Here is a 23,437-nt window from a genome sequence, read left to right on the forward strand (position 1 = left end):
CTGAAAAGAAGGAGTGAACTGTTAGGTGTATTTAAAGACAGAGTTAAGGTATTATTTCATTGTTCAAAACATTCAGATACAAATCGGATAGAGAACACATCAAAGAAGACACCTGGAGCCTCCCAATAATGGAAACAGTCACCACTCACAACAGTCAATCACTGCAGGCCTGCCTGGTTCTTGGTAGTGCTTCTCATTAATAAGAGCTACAGAAAGACTAGTTTTTGCTTAAGAACAAAATATAGTCCTGAAGTTTAAAACTTAAAACAAGATGGGGGAAAAAATCTAATCCTAGGTAAAGTGAAATGTCATTTGAAAATTAATTGCTATTACCAGTAATTAACAAAGAATATTACAATGTTCCGATATCCGTACCTGTTAAATTATGTATCTGAAGCTAGAAACAATTTAACAAAGATTTTAATATACCCATATAGAGAAAAACAAAAACATTATACCTCAATAAGGCTGGAGAACAAAAAATTTTAAAATAACAAAAAAAATTAACGATGTTTACTTCTGGATGTTGACTTATTACGTTGTCTTCTGAAGCCAAATGATAAACATTATAGAAGACACAACTTTTAGTTCACTTTGCCCAAATACTCTGACGAAACTCGAAAAATAACATATATTAGAAGATACTACACAAATATGAAAGCTAGGGAAGTATATAAAGAAAATCAAAAGACAAACTGGATGGGTAACAGAATATTTCATTTTGTGTATAACGTATGTTATAGTGAAATATGGAATACTACTCTCTTAAAATAATGATTTAATAAGGACTGGTACTGGCCAGGGTCCAGGGTTAGTCATTTTACTAGCTGGTGGATATAATAATTTAAGTTCCTACTGTGACAAAGATTTGAGAATTCTATTATCTCTCTCAAGAATTCTAGTATGATGTGTTTGTTTCCTACAGAAGCTCCTATTACCAGGAGGTAACTATCAACACAAGGATGAGTTTAAAATATCCTGAAGAGAAGTGACAGAAAAGAGCTAAGTAGTGCACTTTCCTTCTGAGTGTTCAAAATGACGAATATGAACTTGATAAAAGCGTGCCCCCCACTGACTCAGCACAACAGAAGTGGGAGAGGAGACATGCACTGGAGTCATTTCTCCCCCAGCTCCCGGTACCTTTTCTCCCGGTCCGTCCCCCCACCTCCCCGCCCCCCCCCCCCATTACTGTTTAATAGACTATTTCTGGTCAAGATGAAAGTGTCCATATAAATAAAGACAAATGACAGGGTCTAATTCACTGGAAAAAAAATATTCTAAAAATATTTAAACTATTGTTTTGAGATGCAGAAACTTAAAGGTACACACTTCATGATTTTAGAGACTGTTGTGATTTCCATGCACTTCATGGGTTTAATATGCTATCTACCCTCCCCTCTCAGAGGATCTAAAATTTAGCAAGACCTACAGAAGAACAATGCTTTAAGGAGGAATTTCAGCAACCAGTAACATGTATTGAGTGGCTACTGTTTTGCACCCCAACCCGGTAAGAGCTAGGTGTCTGATTACTCCGCCTATTAGCAATATGCCGCTAAACTGCCAGAGCAGACCAAGGACAGCTAACTGTTGCCAAAAATACACCGCACCAAGTGGTTTTTTTTTCTACTCATTTAATGTTTACTACACTTTCATTATTAGCACTAATATTTCATATTAGCAAATATTTACATGTGCTGACCTTTGGTGTATCGAGATAAAATGTAGAGCTAGGTTTTTAATTTAAATATTTTATATAAAATAAAAATGACTGATTCCTATTCCCTGCATTGTCTAAAACTGCAAAGCAGAAGTGGTAAACTTAGGAAAGGCTGGGCTCAAAAATTTGTATGTGAAAATAAGTAACGTAAGATTGATACGATTTCAGTGCTCGTAGATGGCGGTTCATTCATTCGGGACACCATTTATGGCAAACACCTGCACTTGAGTCCTGTCTTTGTTTACTCTGTCAGGATTTTTAAGGAATTAAAAGCAATTTTAATATCTAAGTCTAACAATTATGATGGTAAAGGTATATTTTTTTGCCACAAGTTACAATGCTGCCCTCCACTAATTACTGTTTAAGAGGGACTACCCTTTTTTGTCTTGTGTAACATTTTCTACAATACCATCGATGTCCAAACTGACCTTTACCCTCTCCTCCCCAAATCAGAAGTAATCTTCTATATCATATTTAGTAAAACATCACTATTACACAGGTATTTAAAAATGCTTTTCCAGGGCACCTGGGTGGCCCAGTCAAGCGTCCAACTTTGGCTTAGGTCATGACCTCATGATTCACGAGTTCGAGCCCCATGTCAGCCTCTATGTGGACAGCTCAGAGCCTGAAGCCTGCTTGAGATTCTGTGTCTCCCTCACTCTCTGCCCTCCCCTGCTCATGCTGTGTGTGTCTCTCTCTCTCAAAAATAAATAAACATTAAAAGAAAAAAATTTTTAAATGCTTTTCCTACTATAGTTATCTGTCCTGCCTGGCTATGAAGAAAATTTAATATTCTTAGGGCCCCAAGTTTAATCTTCTTCCGCTTTTCTGAAATTCCTTCTTACCTCTAACCTTTAGAGGTTACCCTTAGTCCCTTGGTTACCAATGGAAAAAAGATCCAGTCATTTGAAAGTATTTGTCTAAACCAGTGTTTCTCAAGCGCAGGTCTATGAATCCTGAGTTCATGAACAACACAGCCGTGCTCCTAGGGTCTAAAAGTCCTCCTCAAGAATTTTTAAATCATGCTTTCATTTTAATGATAATCTGGAAGAGATTACCCACATCGTTCAAATAATCACCTTGTACTGCCTTGGGATTTATTGCCCACATATGCAGTTTATGATCGTACTGGCACCAAGCAGTACCTCTTTAATTGTCAAGAGGCTCATAAGAAAAGAACGGAGGTTGGCTAAATACGTAAACAATGCATTCTTGCTAAGTGACAATTGGGTACACTGTGTGAAGGAAGCTTTTGTGGTGAACCTGCAGATAACTGGGTCCTCATACAGCACACAGTAGCAGAGGCAAGCCAAGCTCAGTGGTCCTTTACTTGTGGTGCAAGGAGGGAGTTGGTTTTAGCAAATATACATCATCTGGCACATTAATGTTGTTAATTCGAACTTTATTGGTTTTTGAGTTATACTTGTGCTTGTGGTTGTATATGAGTTAATAAGGATAAAGCATCTTAATTGGGTTTTATGTTTCTATCTTTAAAAAAAAAAACACTCTAACAAAAATAATTGGAATCAGCACTAGGGAATCTACAGGAATTTTCTTCCTCTAAAGGAGTTCCATATATCATTTAAGGTTCACAAACACTGATCTGATTGATTCATTTTGAATACACTGTGTTCTTTGTTGAAATGAGTCTTGTCCTTTAAAAGTCCAAATTGTTTTCACTAGTAAAATTAAGTGAATCAGCTGAAACCTTCATTATCACTGTAACACATGCCCTAAAAAGGATGTAGATGACTGAGGCAAAGTTCAAAGGAAAAACACAAGCTAACGACTCACTTTAGGATGGCAAGACAAAGTCTCATTACATGAAAAAGAATCAGAGAAGAAAGGAATACCAACCTCCCCTCTCTCAAATTTTGTTTTGTCATGGATACTGGCTTGAAAATGCAATGCGTAAATGGATTTTATACCTTCTTGCCCCTTGTAGATCAGAGGACACATGAAGTGACATGAATTAGAAACTTTGTGTTAAACTCAATGTTAAACTGGTTACATATAGGATAGAACAATGAGAATGCATTATAATTTTTTGAAAACCTTGTTTCTCTTTCCTCTTACTTTGTATTCTGGTATAAATAGATTTACTGATATGAAAGTGTGCGCACGTGTTAGCTATGTTGTGTTTTCCTTTTAAAAACTAATTTTCATTTACATTAAAATGGTTCTGAGGCAAAAACAGGGGTTTTGCAAACTGGCTCCTTCCCCATTTTGCAATGAGGTAGCAGGAGAGCAAAACCTAAGGATGAACACAGTGTTCCTTCCCCTTTAACGCTGAAGGCTGATACCCTCAATTATTTGTCCTTCTTTTGTATCTTTCTAATTTTTTCAAAATGTTTGTGAAACAAGGTAGGGTATCAAGAATTAACATTATTCATTCTCAAGAGAAAAACACCACTCACCCATTGGCCAATTGTCATACACATGCTTCGCAATGTCAGAAGCAGAATCATTAGGAGAAAACAGGAACTCTTTTGTTTTCCCGCTTACCAAGATGAGGCGCAAATTTATCTGAAAGAAGACAATGATTCTTTTAATATAAATCTTGAAATTTTTAAAGTAAAAATATGACTCTAGGCTTTTCATTTCAATCACATTCTAAAGTATTACTAAATGCCATTTTCTGGGTTTTACTTAAATTCTATAAAGCCTTTCTTTTTTTAAAGAATGGGAATTTCGCATATGACTTTATTTCCATTATTTTATTTATTATGTATGGGGGCAGATATATTTGCCTTAATAAATGAACAAAGGAAAACCAAAATTCATCATACTTTTATATTTAATTGCTCTAACAATGTTCAGAATTGGACTTTTATATGTTATCACTATTGCTGTAATATACATACTACCCATTGAAAAACAAAAGTGCTGACCTTGCAGATCACATCACTCAATGGGAAAAAAATTTAGTTGATAATCTACTTCTTAGAAAAAATGAGGAGGGAACAATAAATTATACATAGCATTTTAGCCTATAAAAATCACTCAAGTCTAAACAAACTAACCAGAAACAATAAAGACTTTACAGTGGTTAAAGGAGGAATCAATAATAGTAGTTGTATCAATCCCAAACGCAATCATTTATTTGGGGACAGTAAAGGAGGAGCTATGTGTGACAAAGGCCATAAATTCATGCTCAGTGAATAAACTAAGGTAAATAAATAAAGGAATTAAAGTTTTTGAGATCCAATGAATTTACATTTCCAAAGAAATATATTTGTTTATACCTTTTGTAACACATTTCTAAATGTTCATTTTTAAAAATATTTTTTCGCTATCCAGAATTAATTTGATGTTATTTTTAAAAACTATGGTATCACTCATTTCTCTGTTACGGAAATGCAGGTGGGGTTTTCTGTACTTCTGGGACTGTTAAAGAGGGCAAATAAGACCTTCCCCAAAGTTGGGCCTACTCCAGAGCGGAGTCCTGGGACCGGCCCAGCTGCTTTATATATAAAGAACAGAGAACGTCATTGTACTGGTTTGATTGTACCCAGTCCCAGGTTAGCCAAGCTCTCTTCTTCAGTTACCAATATTTTTTCCTCTAAAAAAAAAAAAAAAAACAAAAAACCAGAACATCTTGAAGATGGCCACGTCTACAATGAATAAATTGGCTCCTAACACAGTCCCATTAAAGATACCAGGTCACTGATTTACTATCTCTCACCACCGTGGCCAATGCCACTTCCCAGTGCCTCAGCACTTTGAAAAAGTATTGAAAGTTATAAAATAACTCCTCTAGAAAAATGCTCTGCACAAACAATTCCTCATTCACTGGGATGTGGCTGGATCCCATGGGGTAGATACAATATTAGAAATTGTATTTTAACTGTATGTGCATTGTATCTCCATAAAAAAAGTTTTTTAGAAGATCAGAGAAAAATCTATATTCCAGGTGAAAAGCTCTTTCTATATGTTCAGTAAGAATTTCTTGCCGCCTTTCCTAACCAGAATGGAATTAGACCAAAGAGCCTAATATAGGAAGAAATCTGATGAAATCACACTGCAGCAAACAAGTAAATTCAAGTTCCATCTGAATAATTCAATAATAGTTTGTAAGGATGATTACATTTTAAGACAGCACCACATATTTATTTCCTATAACAAATCAGTAATGAGTGATTCTTAAGGCAAGAAACCCAACAAGCCTATAATACGAATTTTAGTTGTCAGAGATGCCCTACTCATAGCAATCTCTTTATATGTGAATATTGATAAATATACACTATACTTTGAAATTATATGGAGACTTTCAATGGCTTCCCACTTCTACAATAGTATACGAGCCCTTCAGTCATTAATGCCCAAGAAATTATGCCCCTCATAATGGCTCAGCCACATGTGTTTAACCAGAAAGATAATTAAATTCAAGCCTCCTAAAGATTATGTAAATGATATGAATCTACTTTTTCTCAGAATCATCTTTTTAAGTTCAAAATTAATTTCTACTGGGCTTTTATTCAAATTATAATGTCTAAAAATAACGAAGAAAAAAGGGAAAAAAAGACTCCTTAGGATCTGTAAAGACAACGTCAAAGCGTACTTCAGATTTTCCCTAATATCCATCAATATGGAAACAGGAAAATAAATGATAGTACATCCTTACTATGGAAATCTGCAGTCATTAAACAACATGAGATATAGATCTATATGATTTGACCAGGAAAGGTGTCCATAATAGATTAAACAAAATAACATACACACACCCCCGCATAAATACGTAACACTCAATGGGTTCATGCAGCAAAGTTCTCAGCATTTCTTTTTTTAAAACTGATACCAATCACTGTCACCAGCAAACTGATGTTTCACTTTTGCTTCATAATCAATGGTCTAAAGAATCTGTGTGCATATAAGTTTTCAGAATGTTAGAAACTTTTGGCCTCTAGCTGTGTTTGTCACAGGTTAAAAAATTTTTTTTTAATGTTTATGGGTTGACATAAACTTTTCAGTTTGACACAGGCCTACTAAGCCCTACTGGTTATTCACACTGGCCTGCTTCATGCCCTTAAGATACCCGCCTGCTCCCAGAAATCAGTTCAGTTTGTAACTCATGGTAGAGTCTCAAAGTGGCTTTGGGCTACAAAATCAGAACAAAAAGCAAGGTAAGATTTCAAAATCTACCTCAGAGAGAACCTAATCCCCTCTGTGGGTATGGAAGAAAGAGAATATGAAAAACTCTAAGTCTGTCTAAATATATAAATCTAGAACTTATCAAATCTTATAGTTAAAACTATCTAAAACTGACAATAACAGTTAAAGACCGCTTCAGGAATGAAGTTTATGTCCCAAATTAAAAATAACAGCAATAAACTCACAAAATTAAGTTGCCGAGTAAAGGAACACGTTGCCCAACACACTTCCAGTGCCCGGTACAATGCCTGGCATACAGTATGCGTTATTTGTTTACCAATAGTTCAGTTTCTTCAGTTTCGAGATCCAAGTGGAAATATACTGGAAAAGTCAAGCACTAGGATTCAAATCCAGGCCTCAGCGTTCTGGGCATTTTATCAAATGGCCAGTGTGGTATGGAGAATAAGAATGGATAATAATCATTTCTTGGTAGTCCTATGGACATACGGATACTTCCAACACGTGACCACCTCTGTGCTCAATTTGTCAGGCTCTGGATCGTCACTGTGAGCAACGTGCCACAGTTTACACAAATGGTGTCAGTTAGTAAGGCATTTCCAAAAAATAAAATTAATTCTGATCTACCATATTCAACATGTATATTGTACCCAATTTTCAAAAGAGGCTGAAGGTTGGGTTACTGACGCGGAAGTCAATGGATGAGTCTAGATCTGTTCTTACGCTTATTTCTCTATGTGATGACCTTGCTTCTAGACTAGAAGCTTCCGTCTGCCTCAGTATACAGTCAAGTGTATCTTAGGACTGTAATACCAATGGAGAAAAACAGCAAATCCCATAGTCTCTTTTTAGGAAAAGTCTTGAAAGCAATCACCCAGATAAACATCTGGATACACAGTTGGGTCAGTAGTTAACTACTCCTATCATAGTAAAAATTTTCTCAAGCTTATTCAGATAAATAATGTTAATTATAGCTACTGTCAGTAAATGCAGGGCATTCCTATAAATGTGAGCTAGTTTCCTTTAAAAGATTATGTTCCAGGGGTGTCTTGGTCAGTTAAGTGTCCGACTTCGGCTCAGGTCATGATCTCACAGCTTGTGGGTTGGAGGCCTGCATCGGGTTCTGTGCTGACAGCTCAGAGCCTGGAGCCTGCTTCGGATTCTATGCCTCTGTCTCTCTCTCTGACCCTCCCCAGCTCATGCTCGCTCTCGTTCTCTCTCTCTCAAAAAAAAAAAAAAAAAAAAAAGATTAAAAAAATTTTAATTTTTTTAAATGTTTATTTTTGACAGAGAGACAGAGACAGAGAGAGGGAGGGAGGGAGGGAGAGAGAGAGAGAGAGAGAGAGAGAGAGAGAGAATGAGTTGGGGAGGGACAGAGAGAGAGGGAGATACAGAATCTGAAACAGGCTCCAGGCTCTGAGCTGTCAGCACAGAGCCCGATGAGGGGCTCAAACTCACAAACTGTGAGATCATGACCTGAGCTGAAATCGGACGCTCAACCGACGGCCACAGAGGCGCCCCTAAAAAAAATTTTCAAAGATTATGTTCCAATTAAATATTTATTAATGAAAGATCGTTTTACTTCTTTGAAAAGCTAAGTCAGTACCTCAAAAGAACTTTCGCTTGTGAAGCAGTAGGATTCTTGGCTCATCAACCATGGATTAAAAACAACTCTTGGGGTGCATGGGTGGCTCAGTCGGTTAAGCGTCCAACTTCAGCTCAGGTCATGATCTCATGGTTTATGGGTTCAAGCCCCGCGTCGGGCTCTGTGCTGACAGCTGGGAGCCTGGGGCCTGCTTCGGATTCCGTGTCTCCCTCTCTCTCTGCCCCTCCCCTGCTTGTGCTCAGTCTCTCTCTCAAAAATAAAATAAACATTAAAATTAAAAAAAAAACACCTCTTACTTACAGCTTAAAATGTGATATACCACATGTACATACTTGTCTAAAAATTAAACTGTTAATGAGGACTCTGAATGACTTCATGAGATGGAGTTATCATGTCATACAATCCCCAAGGATGGCGTTTAGATATCCAAATGAGTGATACATTTCATAATTATTTTTGAGGCAAAACAAATCAAAACAAGACTATTAGTGAGGTAGCTACCACGATCATTTTCTTTAAGGCCAGTGGAAATGATAAGGATTCTTCTATGTATGTAATTTCAAGTTAAAAAAAAGGTTTTAGTCAAATTGTCATCCTATTTGTCAGATTACAGCACTTTGGAGAAACCACATCTAGAACTTAATTCACACAACAATTTGTATTCAATTGGTCAGGATGAAAAAAACGTAGAGAAGTAAACAGGGAGAATGGAAGATGGAATTAATTGGAATGGTCTTTAGAAATAAGACAGACAACTATGGAGATGGACCATGTCCTTTAAGAGAAATAGGGCTGTTTTCTACCAAGAGATCAACAGGTTCACCAGAAAAGAAGTTCCCGACTTCTCCTCTGAGTCTCGGAAGAATACAATGAGTACTGGGGTACTGCACGTTCAAGTGAGGAACCTTAGCCCTTGTAGTGCTCATTCCTGCCCTTTTTGCTCAAGGGCAAGCAAGTGGCCAGTGGAGAGATGTTAGACTTTCTTTTTGCAAATCAGTTTTTTTTCCCCGAAGCTCTCAATTTATCTCAAGGGGATTATACTGAGTAGATAAAGCCAACCGCAAAAGGTTACAGACTGTGCGATTCCATTAACATAATATTCCTGAAATGACAAAACTATGGAATGGAGAACGGATTAGTGGTAGCCAGGTTTTAGGAAGAGAAGGGGGAGGGGTGGCTGTGTCTATAAAAGTGAAGCACAAGGGATGCTTGTGATGGAACTGTTCTGTGTCTTACCGCGGTGAGTGGTCACATGAATCTGCACATGTGATAAAACTGCACAGAACTAAACGCAAACGCACACCCACAAATGAGTGCATGTAAAGCTGGAGAAATCTGAATAAAGTCTGTGGATTTTATCAGAGTCCATTTTCTGCTGTGATAACCGTCCTACAGTTATGTGAGATGCTACCATCAGGGAAAACCAGGTGAAGGGAATATGGGATTCCTCTGTACCATTTCTTACATGGGCATGCACACCTATAATTATCTCAAAATAAGATTTTTTTGGGGGGTGGGTGATGGGTATTGAGGAGGGCACCTTTTGGGATGAGCACTGGGTGTTGTATGGAAACCAATTTGACAATAAACTTCATATATTGAAAAAAACAAAACAAAACAAAACAAAAAATAAAGAACATTTAACCAAAAAAAAAAAAAGATTTTTTTTAAAGTAAGCACTCAGGGGCACCTTGGGTGGCTCAGTCGGTTGAGCGTCCAACTTCGTCTCAGGTCATGATCTCACAGCTCGTGAGTTTGAGTCCCACGTCAGGCTCTGTGCTGACTGCTCAGAGCCTGAAGGCTGCTTAGGATTCTGTCTCTCTCTCTCTCTCTCCCTCTCTGCCCCTAACCCACTCATATTCTGTTTCTGTCTCTCTCAAAAATAAATAAACATTAAAAAAAATTTTTTTTAAACTAAGCACTCAGCTTGCTAAAAATGTATATGGTATTATATGTCTGTCTTTACTTATTTGCATTTGAAGACAAATTAATGCTTTTTAAAAATTAATACTGTATTAAAATAGCTACTTGATCTAGAAAAAAGTATGTAAGTCTATCAGTGACTTATTTTAAGACAATGTATAAATTTTAAAATAGATAAGCATATTTTCTTTTTCCTAGAGTTATAGATTTATAAATGGTATATTCTGGATTTCTGTTAAACATTACAGAAAAATGGAATGAGGAAGAAATGTGCTCTTTTTTTTTTTTTTACATAGAACTGATTTAAAACAAATTATTCACACAACTGCAGTGCTAAATTATGGTAATCATATTTCATAAACTTGCTTTTAGTTGTTCATTTCTTCAAATATTTTCTGAAACAGACAGTGTGCTTGGTGTCTGTATTACAAAAGACTTATTATGAAAGCCTTTGAGGATTTCATAACCTTGAAACTATGAGAGACATCATTGTGGGGGAGAGGGGTAGCTAGGATGTAAAATTTAAGTGCTCATAAATATTAGCTGAATTAATTTTAAAAACAAAAAGGAGAACCTGGAATCCGACATTCCAGAGTCGGGTCTTTTTTTTCCGGTACAGTGAATAAAGGAGTAGAAATGCTAACACCTGCCATTTATTGTGTGGCTTTAATTATATTTTGGGTACTGCACTTAGTTACTCGTCACCCAGCCCATTTCTGAAGCAGTTCTTCCTACTCCCAGTTTAGAGTTGTGGGAATGCATTTAGAGACTTTAATAAGTGGGTAAACTGAGATTTGAACCGGGGTGTGCTAACAGCCCAGTATTTGATGTTCACCCCTCGGGTCAAGTGAACCAGGTGGTCGCGGCAAATTCCTTACCAAGGTCTCCATTATTGGTCATCATCTTAACTACTCTTGCCCTCCCTATGCTCTGACCACAGGTATCTTTTTTCAGCTCCTCAAAACTGCCAAGTTCTTACTTGCTTAAGGCCCTTGTGTGTAGAACGCTGGGTGCCCTATGCTCCCCACCCCAAGCCCCACACGCTCTGGCTTCAATGTGTTTAAGGCGGGACGGCATAAATAAATCCTCCTGAGCAATGACACAAAATTTTTGAAGAAAACAGTAGAAAAAAAATTCAAAATAGAATTAGAGAAGCCAAGAAAGCGTTCCTATTCCCCACTGGAATGAAGCAGAAGTCCTATTTGTGGAGAAGTTAAGGCATCCAAGGAAACAGATTTTTACCTCTAAGAAAACACACCTAAATTCTTGTCTATGAATCTACTTGTATTGTGGGGTCATAAACTAAGGTACATTGAGATCTGCTAAATGACTTGAAACTATGGGATCTTTTTCTACACTCTTTTTAGCACTCAGCATGATGTCGATTCTAATACACACGGAATATAATATCTTTATAGGTGACAACACTTACCTGCCCTGAACCATAGGCAAAGGGGAGGCTAGAGAGTTCTCCAGTTTAAGTTCCAAAGTAAACTTTCATGACATCTCATTTTAGTTGGCATGTGATTTTCCAGAACACTTAACTCATTTTAAAATGTAGGTGGAGAACGACATTCCAAAGCAACATTTCATGCTTTTTAAATTATATGAACCTGCCAGCTATTTATTATTTTTTGAGCACTGAACACAAGAAACCGTTGGGCTATACAAATGAATTAATAATAATATTAAATTAGCCTATTTGCTTTCTAGAAAATGTCGACTGATTTTTTTTTTTTTTTTACTCATCAGTGAAGAAACAAAGAACACATTGGGTTCTTGTAAGCACAGTTCAGAATCAAATAACGTAGCTCAAAATTTATATGACATTTAGTGCCTGGCACACAGTCAGTGTCTAATTAGCCATTATCACAAATTATCTATCACTGTCATCATCAAAACCATTGTTAGTTTAGTAGATCACATTATACTAACTATACAATGCTCTTTCTTTAAATACTTTATAGAGTACAAAACAAGTCTGGGAAACCTTGGTAAAATTAAAACTCCATGAGAAGACTGAACAACATATTTTCTTGAGAAAGCCTTCCAAATTATTCTTAGGATTATAATCTTTCAAGTTCGAAATCCTGTAAACTTAGAAAACATGTTGGTTCTGAAAATGAATTATGGTTCTGTTTCACATTAAAACCTGACAGTAGGATACAAGCTAGCTGCTTTAACGAGATTTCAACATGCAAGTGTAGCGGTCTAATTTCCTATACATACTATGGACTAAATAGCGAGTTTGAATTTAACCAAAGCAGTCTCTCTGGGACACTGGATTTGTATCTAGGGAAACCTTTGTTTTGAGAAAGACGTTCAGGCCTTAGGACTCACTTAATTAAGAACAACAGTTCAGTACAACTGTTTCTGTCAACCAAGCACCGAAGATATTAAATTATAGATAGGAGAAACGGAACTGGCAAAGGCAAAGCGATAAAGAGGACATTGGGGAAGGGAGAGAGTAGCTTTTCCTGTATTTATAATATTATAAATTATCTATCACGTATTTCAGGAGGATGACAACTTCCTTTTCTCTGCCCATCTCCCATTAGTGGAAATCCGATGGTTTATGTTCTTTGGCTAATAGCCTGAAATCGTGGGGAAGGAAATTAGTATTTACTGAGTATCAACTATGCACCAGAAGTTTTCCTTACATGTAGTATCTCATTTGAGTAGTTCTAGCACACATCCTATTTTGGTATCTCCTGAATAGTACTTTCTCTTCTCTCTAATCACCCAGCTGCTCTGATAAAACCAGGTATGACGCAGGATGAATCTTTTAGATCTCTACACTCACTCACTTGTCTTGGCTGGGCCACTGCTTGAGCCTTGGCCATATTCCCCGTGAGGTGAGCATCTGCCCTTCTGCTGGGGTATCAATTTCCCTTGCTGCTTCTATGCTATTATCAAATTCTCAGCACTACTCTAAGTACTATGCCTTTCACAATATTCCTCAATCATTCAACTTGTACAGAATTCTTCTGGTTCACAGATAGAGAATGCACAAGGGAAAAGAGGCCCCGAGAGGCCGAACCCAGATTTTCTCTCTCCAGGGTCAGGGTTTGTTCTAGCATATACTTCAGTGTCTCCCCAAACTCTCTCTCAACCTCCTCCTACAGCTTTCTCAACATTGGACTTCTGTCTTATTCATACAGCCACTCCAGAAGGGCTTGCTTCTCTTAGGATTCACACAACTTGTGAGACAAAATATTCCTTAATCTGCTCCATAGTAGCTGAAAATTAATCCTGTTTCTCTGAGTGATAGAACCTGTATGGAATATAAGTAAATGTTAAGAGAAAAAGAGTTCTATATTATACACTGTAGAATAAATCTGGAAATGCCAGGTTAAAAAATTCAAACAAGGTGTCTGTCAAGAGCTGGTGGGGAGAGTAACGGAGAGTTAATGTTTAATGATTACAGATTTTCAGTTTCGCAAGATGAAAAGACTTCTGGAAATGCATGGTGGTGATGGTTGCACATTATGAATGTCTTTAATACCACTGAACTGTACATTTAAGAACAGTTAAGAACACAAAGACAATGGTTTGTTAAAAAAATAACTTCCCATTAATAATTAATCTTGATCCTCTGAAGTTTTAAATTATTGAAATATAATAAAACAGTAGGGGAGTAATCTCATCTAGGTAATTCTGATACAATAAAGTGTTTCATTTTATACGAAGTATAAGAATGGTTAATTTGGTAAATATTATGTGTATTTTACCACCATCTAAAAACCAAAAAATATTTTTTAAAAATTCAGTTTCTTCTCTGCAAAACTCCTCAGAGTCATTCATACGCCCAAATGAATTTGTGAATCTCTAAGGGGAAGAGGGACCGATAAAGCTACTTTGAGCTGATACTTCAAAAGACTGAACACACAAATGTTTGTTAAACAAGATACGAGGCTAGATGCCACAGAAGATACAAAGATGATCAAAACATAATAAGTACTTAGGATTTGCGATAAAGCATTCAATCACCTCAGGAGGCAGTGGGGCTAACATAAGCAGGTCACTGAAAAAGTTGGTTTACTGAATTTCAAATTTGTCAGACATACTATATTGACGTGGAACCTGATTTGCACATAATAAAAAATCAACCATCAGTGTTATGGCATAATATTTTATCATAAAAAATGTTGAAATAGTTGTAATTAAAATAACCTATTTTATACCTATTGTTAGAGGATGTCAGAGTGACATTCCTTTTTGCGGTATAATTGTGAATTACATATTTGCACCACTGCTGAAAGGGCAGGATATACCCAGAAATGGCCTTTAATATTAGACTACAATACACATTGAGATGAACATCTTAAAACGCACAACTAAGGGGCACTTGCGTGGCTCAGTGGGTTAAGTGTCCGACTTCGGCTCAGGTCATGATCTCTTGATCTCTCAAAAGTAAATAAACATTAAAAAAAAAACTTAAAAAATAAAAATGCACAATTGCAAAGACTTATTTTTCCACAAACCTTTTTTTTCAATGTTTATTTTTGAGAGAGAGAGACAGAGACAGAGACAGAGACAGAGCACAAGTGGGGGGGGGGGGCGCAGACAGAGAGAGAGGGAGACACAGAATCTGAAGCAGGTACCAGGCTCTGAGCTGTCAGCACGGAGCCCGACGCAAGGCTCAAACTCATGAGCCGTGAGATCAGGACCTGAGCTGAAGTTGGACACTTAACCGACTGAGCCACCCAGACGCCCCTAAACTTTTTTTTTTTTTTTTTTAATGAGGAAAATGGCTTAGACTTGATGCCATGACTATGGTTAGAAAACAAAATAATTTTCATGTGTGCCTTTGCCCTATGAAAGGGAAACAAACGGTTCTCTGAGGGACTGTCCTAGATGACTATTCAAGTCCCTTCCAGCTCTAATGTCATATGATTAGCATTAAACAAAAAGGTCATGTTACTTAGAAATATAAGAATTTTATTATACATAATAAAAAATATATGTAGGATATGTAAACATTCTAATGACCCTGTTATTCCTATCAGTCACACTTCTTACTTGAATTCATAGAGGTGGAATGATGTAAACCCACTGCCTTCATTTCCTCATCACTAACTCTGCTCTTTAATTCCCTGTGAATCTGCCTTGGAAGCCACACTACTGAACCGTGCTCTTGAAGGTCACTTACAACCATCTAATAAGAAACATCAAATGGCTTCTTCTCATTTCTCATCTTCCTTAGTCTCTCTGTAACATGTGACACAGTTAATTCCTCTCCTCGTTAGGTTTCTGTAATTCCCCGAGTGTGTTTTCTGAAACACTGGCCTCCATGAAGGATTCTGAGAGAAAAAAACAGTTCAGTGATCAAGTGAATCTGCAAAACACTGCTTCATACATTTCCATCTTGGAGATTTGTCATGGGTGTTAACATTAAAAACCCAGAGAATTGCAGTGAACAAATTCACCCAAGACTGCTGTAGTATTTAACCACAGAACCAATGTTCTTTCCCATATGACCTGTTGCCCCCCTCCCAACTCCTCCCACCCCCCACAGATCTAGTGTCTGGTAAAACATACTTGGGGGAATACTATTCCTGCTTCTCTGACCCTCTCTTTTAGCTGTTCTTTTTCCTCTTGTACTCCAAATATGGGCCTTCCGAGGTTCCCTCATCAATCTTTTCTTTCCCCAACACCTTCCCCACACTCTGGGGGTGGATAGGGCTTCAACTGTCACCTGTGCGGAACATTCCCAAACTAATTCTCCATGGGACACCAATTTTGTTTCTCCAACTGTCAGCTGACCATTTCTAATTGGATAGCCTGTTGTCCTCTCAAAGACTAGGTTTAAACTTATTCCTTCCTAAATAACAGTTATCATTTCTGCTAAACTCTCCTGGTCTCCCAGTTACTCAGGCTTGAAGGCTCAGGGTTGTCATTTACTCTGCGCTTTTTTTTCCCCTTTACTGGGTTCCTAAACTCTTGCAAATTCTCTCTGCTGCCTCTCACCCCTAATCCATCTTGCACATTGCCAAACAATTTCAACACCTTAAAATTTTCTCACTGTGCTATAGGTAGCTAACGTTTACTAATCACTTACAAGTGATACAGTACTTTGCATGAAGTATACAGTTAACGGTTATACAACCCTATGAGACACCACCTCCATGTTGTAGATGGTAAACTAGGACACTGAGATTAAGTAACTTCTCAAGACCACATGGTTCACAATCCAAACTTCTCAGTCCAATCCAATTACTACTCTTCCCCTACCCAAATTTCTATTCCAGCCAAATTCGTTATAATTCTATCCTGCCAAGAATCGTAAGAATGAATTCCTGATTCTGTTCATTCAGTTCTAATGCCTCCTTTGAAGCCTTTGTGACCACTCTGGATGACGGTGCCCATTCCTCCCTCAGGGCCTCCATCCAATCATGGCATGTGCCGGAGCGGCCCTATGTGTTCATGGTTCATCTGGGACAGTTCGGATCTACAGTTGTGGGATTACTATTAGGAGGAAAAGTGCTCCCTTTTGCTCTCAAAAGTATCTTAATCTACATAATAAATTATAAGGTTATCCTATCTATTATCATTTATTGTAGCAAGATACATTTTATATATGTTTTAACTCTCCAATTAAATCATGGTCTTTGAGGATGGAAAATCAATCTTAAAACTTCTTTTTTTTTTAAATTTTTTTTTTTCAACGTTTTTTATTTATTTTTGGGACAGAGAGAGACAGAGCATGAACGGGGGAGGGGCAGAGAGAGAGGGAGACACAGAATCGGAAACAGGCTCCAGGCTCCGAGCCATCAGCCCAGAGCCTGACGCGGGGCTCGAACTCACGGACCGCGAGATCGTGACCTGGCTGAAGTCGGACGCTTAACCGACTGCGCCACCCAGGCGCCCCTAAAACTTCTTAATAGTTCTCTCAGAAGTTGCTAACATAGCAATAAGCACAGTTGTGGAGATGAGGTGCCTTTGGCTGTTTTGTGTTTCCCAGTTAAACCTTCATTTCAGATCAAAAGAAGAAAAACATGTATATTTAATTAATGCACATAGTTAACCTCATATGATTAACTGTGCCTGAAAAATAGTAGGTACATAATATACTGGAAGATGAATGAATAATGTACTAGAATATGCCAGACTAGAGACAACATTCCTAGAATATTTCAATAATGTACACGTAACAGTATATCCACGAAGGAGATCTACCAACAATTACCAAGAAGAAAGTGTATTTTAATATTTTTTACTGTTATACAGTTAGGTGATGATAGACTATTTTCCACACACAACTATCTTGCAATATAAACCCTGAAGCAGACCACAGTGAGAGTGAAAAACAGTTGCCCTGAAAAGGGAAAAAAGAAAAAGACATTCAAAAATCATTCTATTCTTTACAATATGTTTGTCAGTCAACTCATTATTCAAAAGTGATAGCACGCTCTCCTATTTAGGAAGAATACATTTGTCTGTCCATGAAGAAACCGATTGTTCCAGGCTGCCTGTGCTGTGCAGTCCTATTCAGCTTGCACAGACAATTTGCATCAACCTGTGACTAGGGATACTGTCACTTAGTGGTGCCCCAGATAGCCATGACCTCATGTGCTCTTAATACTGAGGTTCTCATTTATAAATTACTGTCTCTGGAATACCCATTGATTCTTACTTGAATACAAGTATGCTTTAATTATTATTTATTAAATTTTGAAACTGTAACAAATAATCTATCAGTTCACTTAGGATTAGGATGACGAATTATTCAGCAGCACAGTTGTACATAACAAAAAGGGAGCGAAACAGGCAAATGTGATAAACGCATCAACATCGGCATACAATATTAAGTACGATTTTCAGTACAACACAGCATAAGATCTATGCAGGATATACTATCCAAGAATGTTAGATCTAAGAATGTTAATTAACATAATCATCGAATGCTCGTCACTGGAGATGAATGCATCTTAAAAAAACAAACCCTGAATGTCCATAAAGAGTTGGTACAGAACATAAATCCAGCAACATCAGAACATTTAGTATTACAATACAGAAAGCAAAACAAATGATAGCAGATGGTTTCCAAGAGGGGAAACAGAGAACTGCAGGGCAGTAAAGTACCAATTATAAATAAAAGGGAAATGTTCACAAAGAAATAGTTAAGGAAAAGGTCAGATGAACTCCTGGAAGAAAGTAAATGACTTAACAGCAAAAGAAGAAATGTTTATCAACAGGAAAGATTGTTATGAGATTAGACAATTATCTGAAGACACGAACAAGAAAAGATCAGGAAGTATCGTTGCCAGACAAATAATTCAGGAACTAAAGGACCCCCAGCACCGAGCTGCAAATACATTACGCTTTTTGCAAATTTAGAAACTCAGGCTCCGAGATAAAGAAACGTCGTGTGGGGCGCCTGGGTGGCGCAGTTGGTTAAGCGTCCGACTTCAGCCAGGTCACGATCTCGCGGTCCGTGAGTTCGAGCCCCGCGTCGGGCTCTGGGCTGATGGCTCGGAGCCTGGAGCCTGTTTCCGATTCTGTGTCTCCCTCTCTCTCTGCCCCTCCCCCGTTCATGCTCTGTCTCTCTCTGTCCCAAAAAAGAAACGTCGTGTAAGGTTATAAAGGAACCAGAAGAAAGAACTCTTCACTTGAGCAGTTGAGTGTCACTTGCACTATCTGCTGAGCAAGGCTTTTTTTTTTTTTTAAACCAGTGAACTAGCCTCTGCTCATGTGTATTAAATAACCACCTGCAGAATATGTGAGAAATTTCAGAAGTTGCTAACTTCTATCAACAATAACAGAGTAATTAACACCATAAAACAGATATAAAAGTCGGGGAAAGATATTTAATGAGTCTGTGGACCTCTTACTATAAGAACTAATGACGGTGTTCCTATCACTTTCATTTCCTAGATCAGATTTTATTTTCAGAATATTCATGACATTAGTGTGTGAAAAATTACTAATCCCTAAGGAACTGTCCTTACTTTATCTTCAAAGTTTCATAAAGTAGGACTATGGCATAAAAGATGATATTTTAGGTAATACAATAAGATTATTTTTCCCCAGTTTTCTGCAGAAGCGAACGAAGCTAAGAGGCACTCCCTATTAACACTGCGGCTACCACCCTCCATCTCACACACACACTCGCACGCACACGCTCGTACCCATATGCGTGTTGACCCTTCTAGCTTACTTCTGTTTGTCAGGTGACAAATAGGTACCCTGTAAAGGTTAATGTAGAGAATACTATAATGATTCTAGAAGGGAGAAGAAGAGGGGCACTCAGGTGGCTCAGTCGGTTAAGCATCTGACTTCAGCTCAGGTCATCATGATCTCACGGTTTGTGTGTTCGAGTCCCGCATTGGCCTCTGTGCTGACAGCTCCGAGCCGGGAAGCTGCCTCAGATTCTGTGTCTCCCTCTCTCTCTGCCTCTCCCCTGCTCATGCTCTGTCTCTGTCTCAAAAAAAATAATAAACATTTTTTAAAAAGTTAGAAGATACGAAGAACACAGATTCCTCAACAAGGGAGGCTGCTAGTGGATATGATTTTAAATATTATTTTGAGGGGTGCCTGGGTGGCACAGTCAAACATGTAACTCTTGATCTCAGCTCAGGTTATGATCTCACAGTTTGTGAGTTCAAGCCCCGCATGGGGCTCTGTGCTGATGGTGCGGAGCCTGCTTGGGATTCTCTCTCCCTCTCTCTGCCCCTCCCCGGCTTGTGCACGTGCTCTCTCAAAATAAATTTAAAAATTGTTTTTTAATTTTAAATTAAAAAATTAATAAAATATTATCTGATTACAACTATTTTTTCCATAGCTCCTCAGTTACCAGATTTTATTAATTTTTCTTCTGCAGTGTTTACTGCATTTATTTTTTCCCTACCCCTTGCCCCCATTCTGTCAACATCCTAGTTTAGACTCTTACCAGTAGTCTCCTACTAATTGGTCTTCCTGGGTATTCTGTGCCACCCCCCTTCCCCCGTGCCATTCTTAATCCTTGTCCTACAGCTCATCCATGCAACAAATATTTGTTGGACACTTACTGCTGGCCTACTATGTGAATGCTTAAATATTTAAGACCTACAAAATCAAGGGAAATCAGCAGGTACACTTTAGTATGTGTTTCTAAGATCATGAAATTGGCTATATATTTGATTATGTTTTCTGGCAGCAGTTTTGGGGAAGAACTGAATGCATTAAGCCTATGAAATAACAAAGGCAGGATTCCACCCAAAGTTACTGTTACAGTTCTTACCTATTGAAGCCAACAATCCTTGGCAGTCTTAAGCTGCTAACACTGCAACCATTCATTTCACATTTGAGTGTTCAGGCTGTTCACTCATGATCGGAGTTAGGGATTTTGGTTCCATATACTTACACATAAGCTTTTATGTATACAGGATCTAATGCCTTCGAGGAACAGCTCTATGACAAATGGCTTTAATTTAGCAAATACTGGGGCGCCTGGGTGGCTCAGTCAGTTGAGCGTCTGACTTCGGCTCAGGTCATGATCTCACGGTGAGTTCGAGCCCCACATCAGGCTCTGGGCCAACGGCTCAGACCCTGGAGCCTGCTTCGGATTCTGTGTCTCCTTCTCCCTCTGCCCCTTCCCCACTTGTGCTCTGTCTCTCTCTATCAAAAATAAACAAAATATTTAAAAAAATTTTTTTAAATAAAAAAAACTAAAAAAATTTAGCAAATACTAAATAATTTGGATTCCAACCAATTCTAATTAATAAACTTTTATGTCCCCAAGTTTCATTTGTACATCCATTGTTTGTGACCTGAATTACATTTCTATAGAAAAAAGTCTATATATGGCTTGTCAGTTTCCCAGAGAATTCCTTTGTCTATTTAATCTAATAATAAGACTACATACACCTAACATGCAGTGAAAAGTAGTAACACTATTAATGATCACAAACACATGCAACTCTCACTATGTCCTACAAGATCCTCTTTTAGGTATTTTACATATATTGACTCATTTACTCTTGACAGCGACCCGACAGGAAAGTTATTATGATGTCCATGTTTACAGAGGAGGAAACTCAAGCAGAGACTCTAGAACCTGCCCAAGGTCCAACAGTTAAGAAGTACCAGAACTGGGTTTCGATCCAATCCTGGCTCCCAGCTTTGTGCTTTTAGCCACTATGTTAAACTGCCTATAACTATTAAAAAGTTTTAGTTAACTCTGTAGAGCATTCAAATTTTTTAAAGTACACCAGGGTTTCACTTCAAATGACTCCTCTGATATTTCAGGTTCTTCTGAAGTTGAATGGTTTTCTTACTTCTCTCATTGCTATTTACTTACTGAATTGCTCGCATACCTTTATACAGAATTTACTTCAGGATTAGCTATATGGTCAAAGATTCTGGGTAAGCTGAAGCTCCTGGACTGCCCCATTCATTTCCAAAATATAGGCTCCCTAAATAAATAAACCTGACTTGTTCTGGCTTTAAAAACAAAAAACAAAACACAAAACAAAAACCCAACCATCTGTTAGAAAGTTAACTGTAAGGGAAAATATTGCCACAACTTCTATAAATCACTCTGGAAATATACTGAATTAACTTCTGATTCCAGTTCTAAGTGTTGTCTTGTACATTTACTAAGGGCAGGGTTATAGCTGGATAGTTTCATCTGTTCATTTTCTGTAAATTTCCCTCCACCACTGACTGCTCTTGGTAACACCAATCTTGGCAGCACCATCCACTTACCCCAAGAATGTTTTCTGGAAGCAGTTTTGGGGAAGAACTAAAGGCGTCGGGCCTACAAAATCACAAAAGCAGAATTCCACCCAAAGAAACTACGAACATAGGTTCAAATCAGAAAAATTTATTGCTATGCATTTGAGGGTAGTTTTTCCATGAAGACAAGACTGAGGTGGGGGTGAAGGGCTTGGAAGATGGAGCAAAAGCTTAATGATGATTCAAACTAGGGAGAAAGAAATGGAGACAGAGTCCCCAAGGAAAAGGGAAAAGAAATCACCGACTCAAAGATCAGGGGTGTAGTATGGACTTTCTGTTGACCTGATAACTTGTGGACAATTGAGGTCAACAATCCCAGATGCTCGGACCACCTTCTATGGGGGCTGGAGTGCGAAATAAAAATCTTGTCCTCAACCCAGGTATAAGTGAACAGACCAGTGGGAAATTTCCCTCCAGGTAGAACAGTGGACACATGACTGATCACACTATATGACCCCTCAAATTAGGGACAATGCCTTTTTCTCCCTTGACTTGCTACTTGACTTCAGAGTAATCAAATCTGTCTAAAAACAGTATGTCATTCCTTGGGAATCATCCTGGTATTCTTAAAATTGTACTTTTTTTTTTTTTTAAGCTTTATTTTGAGAGAGAGAGAGGGATGGAGGGAGAGAGGGATGGAGGGAGAGAGGGATGGAGGGAGAGAGGGATGGAGGAGGGGCAGAGAGCGAGGGAGAAAGAATCCCAAGCAGGCTCTGTGCTCTCAGTGCAGAGCCCCACACGGGGCTCTATCTCACAAACCACAAGATCATGATCTGAGCTGAAATCAAATGTTGGTTAAGTAAAATATGTCTGAAAGGTGCAGACAGAATCCTAGAATTAAAGGAGTGCAATGTCACTGTAGGATATGTTTGTCAAGATAGGGTTATCTGGTGAACACTGGTAATCTCCTTTCAGGTCTCCTAACACATTTATGTCCACTGGCCAGGGCAGCGCTGGAGACAGACTATTACTCTTCTAACTGCACACAGATATTTCCCAATACATGTTCAAATCTACAGTTTCATTCACATTACATACATGACCTCCATGCATTAGGGAGGCACTTTAAGAACGGTTACTTTACCTTTTACAGCTACTGCAAAGATCAAATAAAGTATGAACATGTAGTGTAAATCCTAAGACCTTAAAATACTGTTAGTCTCATATTTATATAAAAGACATACTTAGCTTCAAATAAAATAGCAGCCCTTGATTTTTCCCTTTCCTAACCTTGCTCAGTTACTTCCTACTTTATATGGGAGGTCTAACATACGTGTAAGCCTATAAATCCTCTGTGAATAGGAGTTAAACTTGTAAGTAAGGTGTAACTCCTCAATTAGATTATAAACTCCTCAAGGGCAAGA

The 23,437-nt window shown here is 38.0% G+C and overlaps 1 protein-coding gene across 1 annotated transcript in view; it reads right to left on the reverse strand.

The window, feature by feature from the left end:
• Window positions 1-23,437, reverse strand: part of UBL3 (ubiquitin like 3) — a 64,554-nt gene that overhangs the window by 6,855 nt on the left and 34,262 nt on the right. The window contains exon 2 of the mRNA XM_049647417.1: window positions 4,135-4,243. Within this exon, the coding sequence (XP_049503374.1) occupies window positions 4,135-4,243 (109 nt within the window). The remainder of the gene's footprint in view (window positions 1-4,134; window positions 4,244-23,437) is intronic.

The sequence above is a fragment of the Panthera uncia genome (assembly GCF_023721935.1).
Source record: "Panthera uncia isolate 11264 chromosome A1 unlocalized genomic scaffold, Puncia_PCG_1.0 HiC_scaffold_16, whole genome shotgun sequence".
NCBI classification, from domain to species: domain Eukaryota; kingdom Metazoa; phylum Chordata; class Mammalia; order Carnivora; family Felidae; genus Panthera; species Panthera uncia.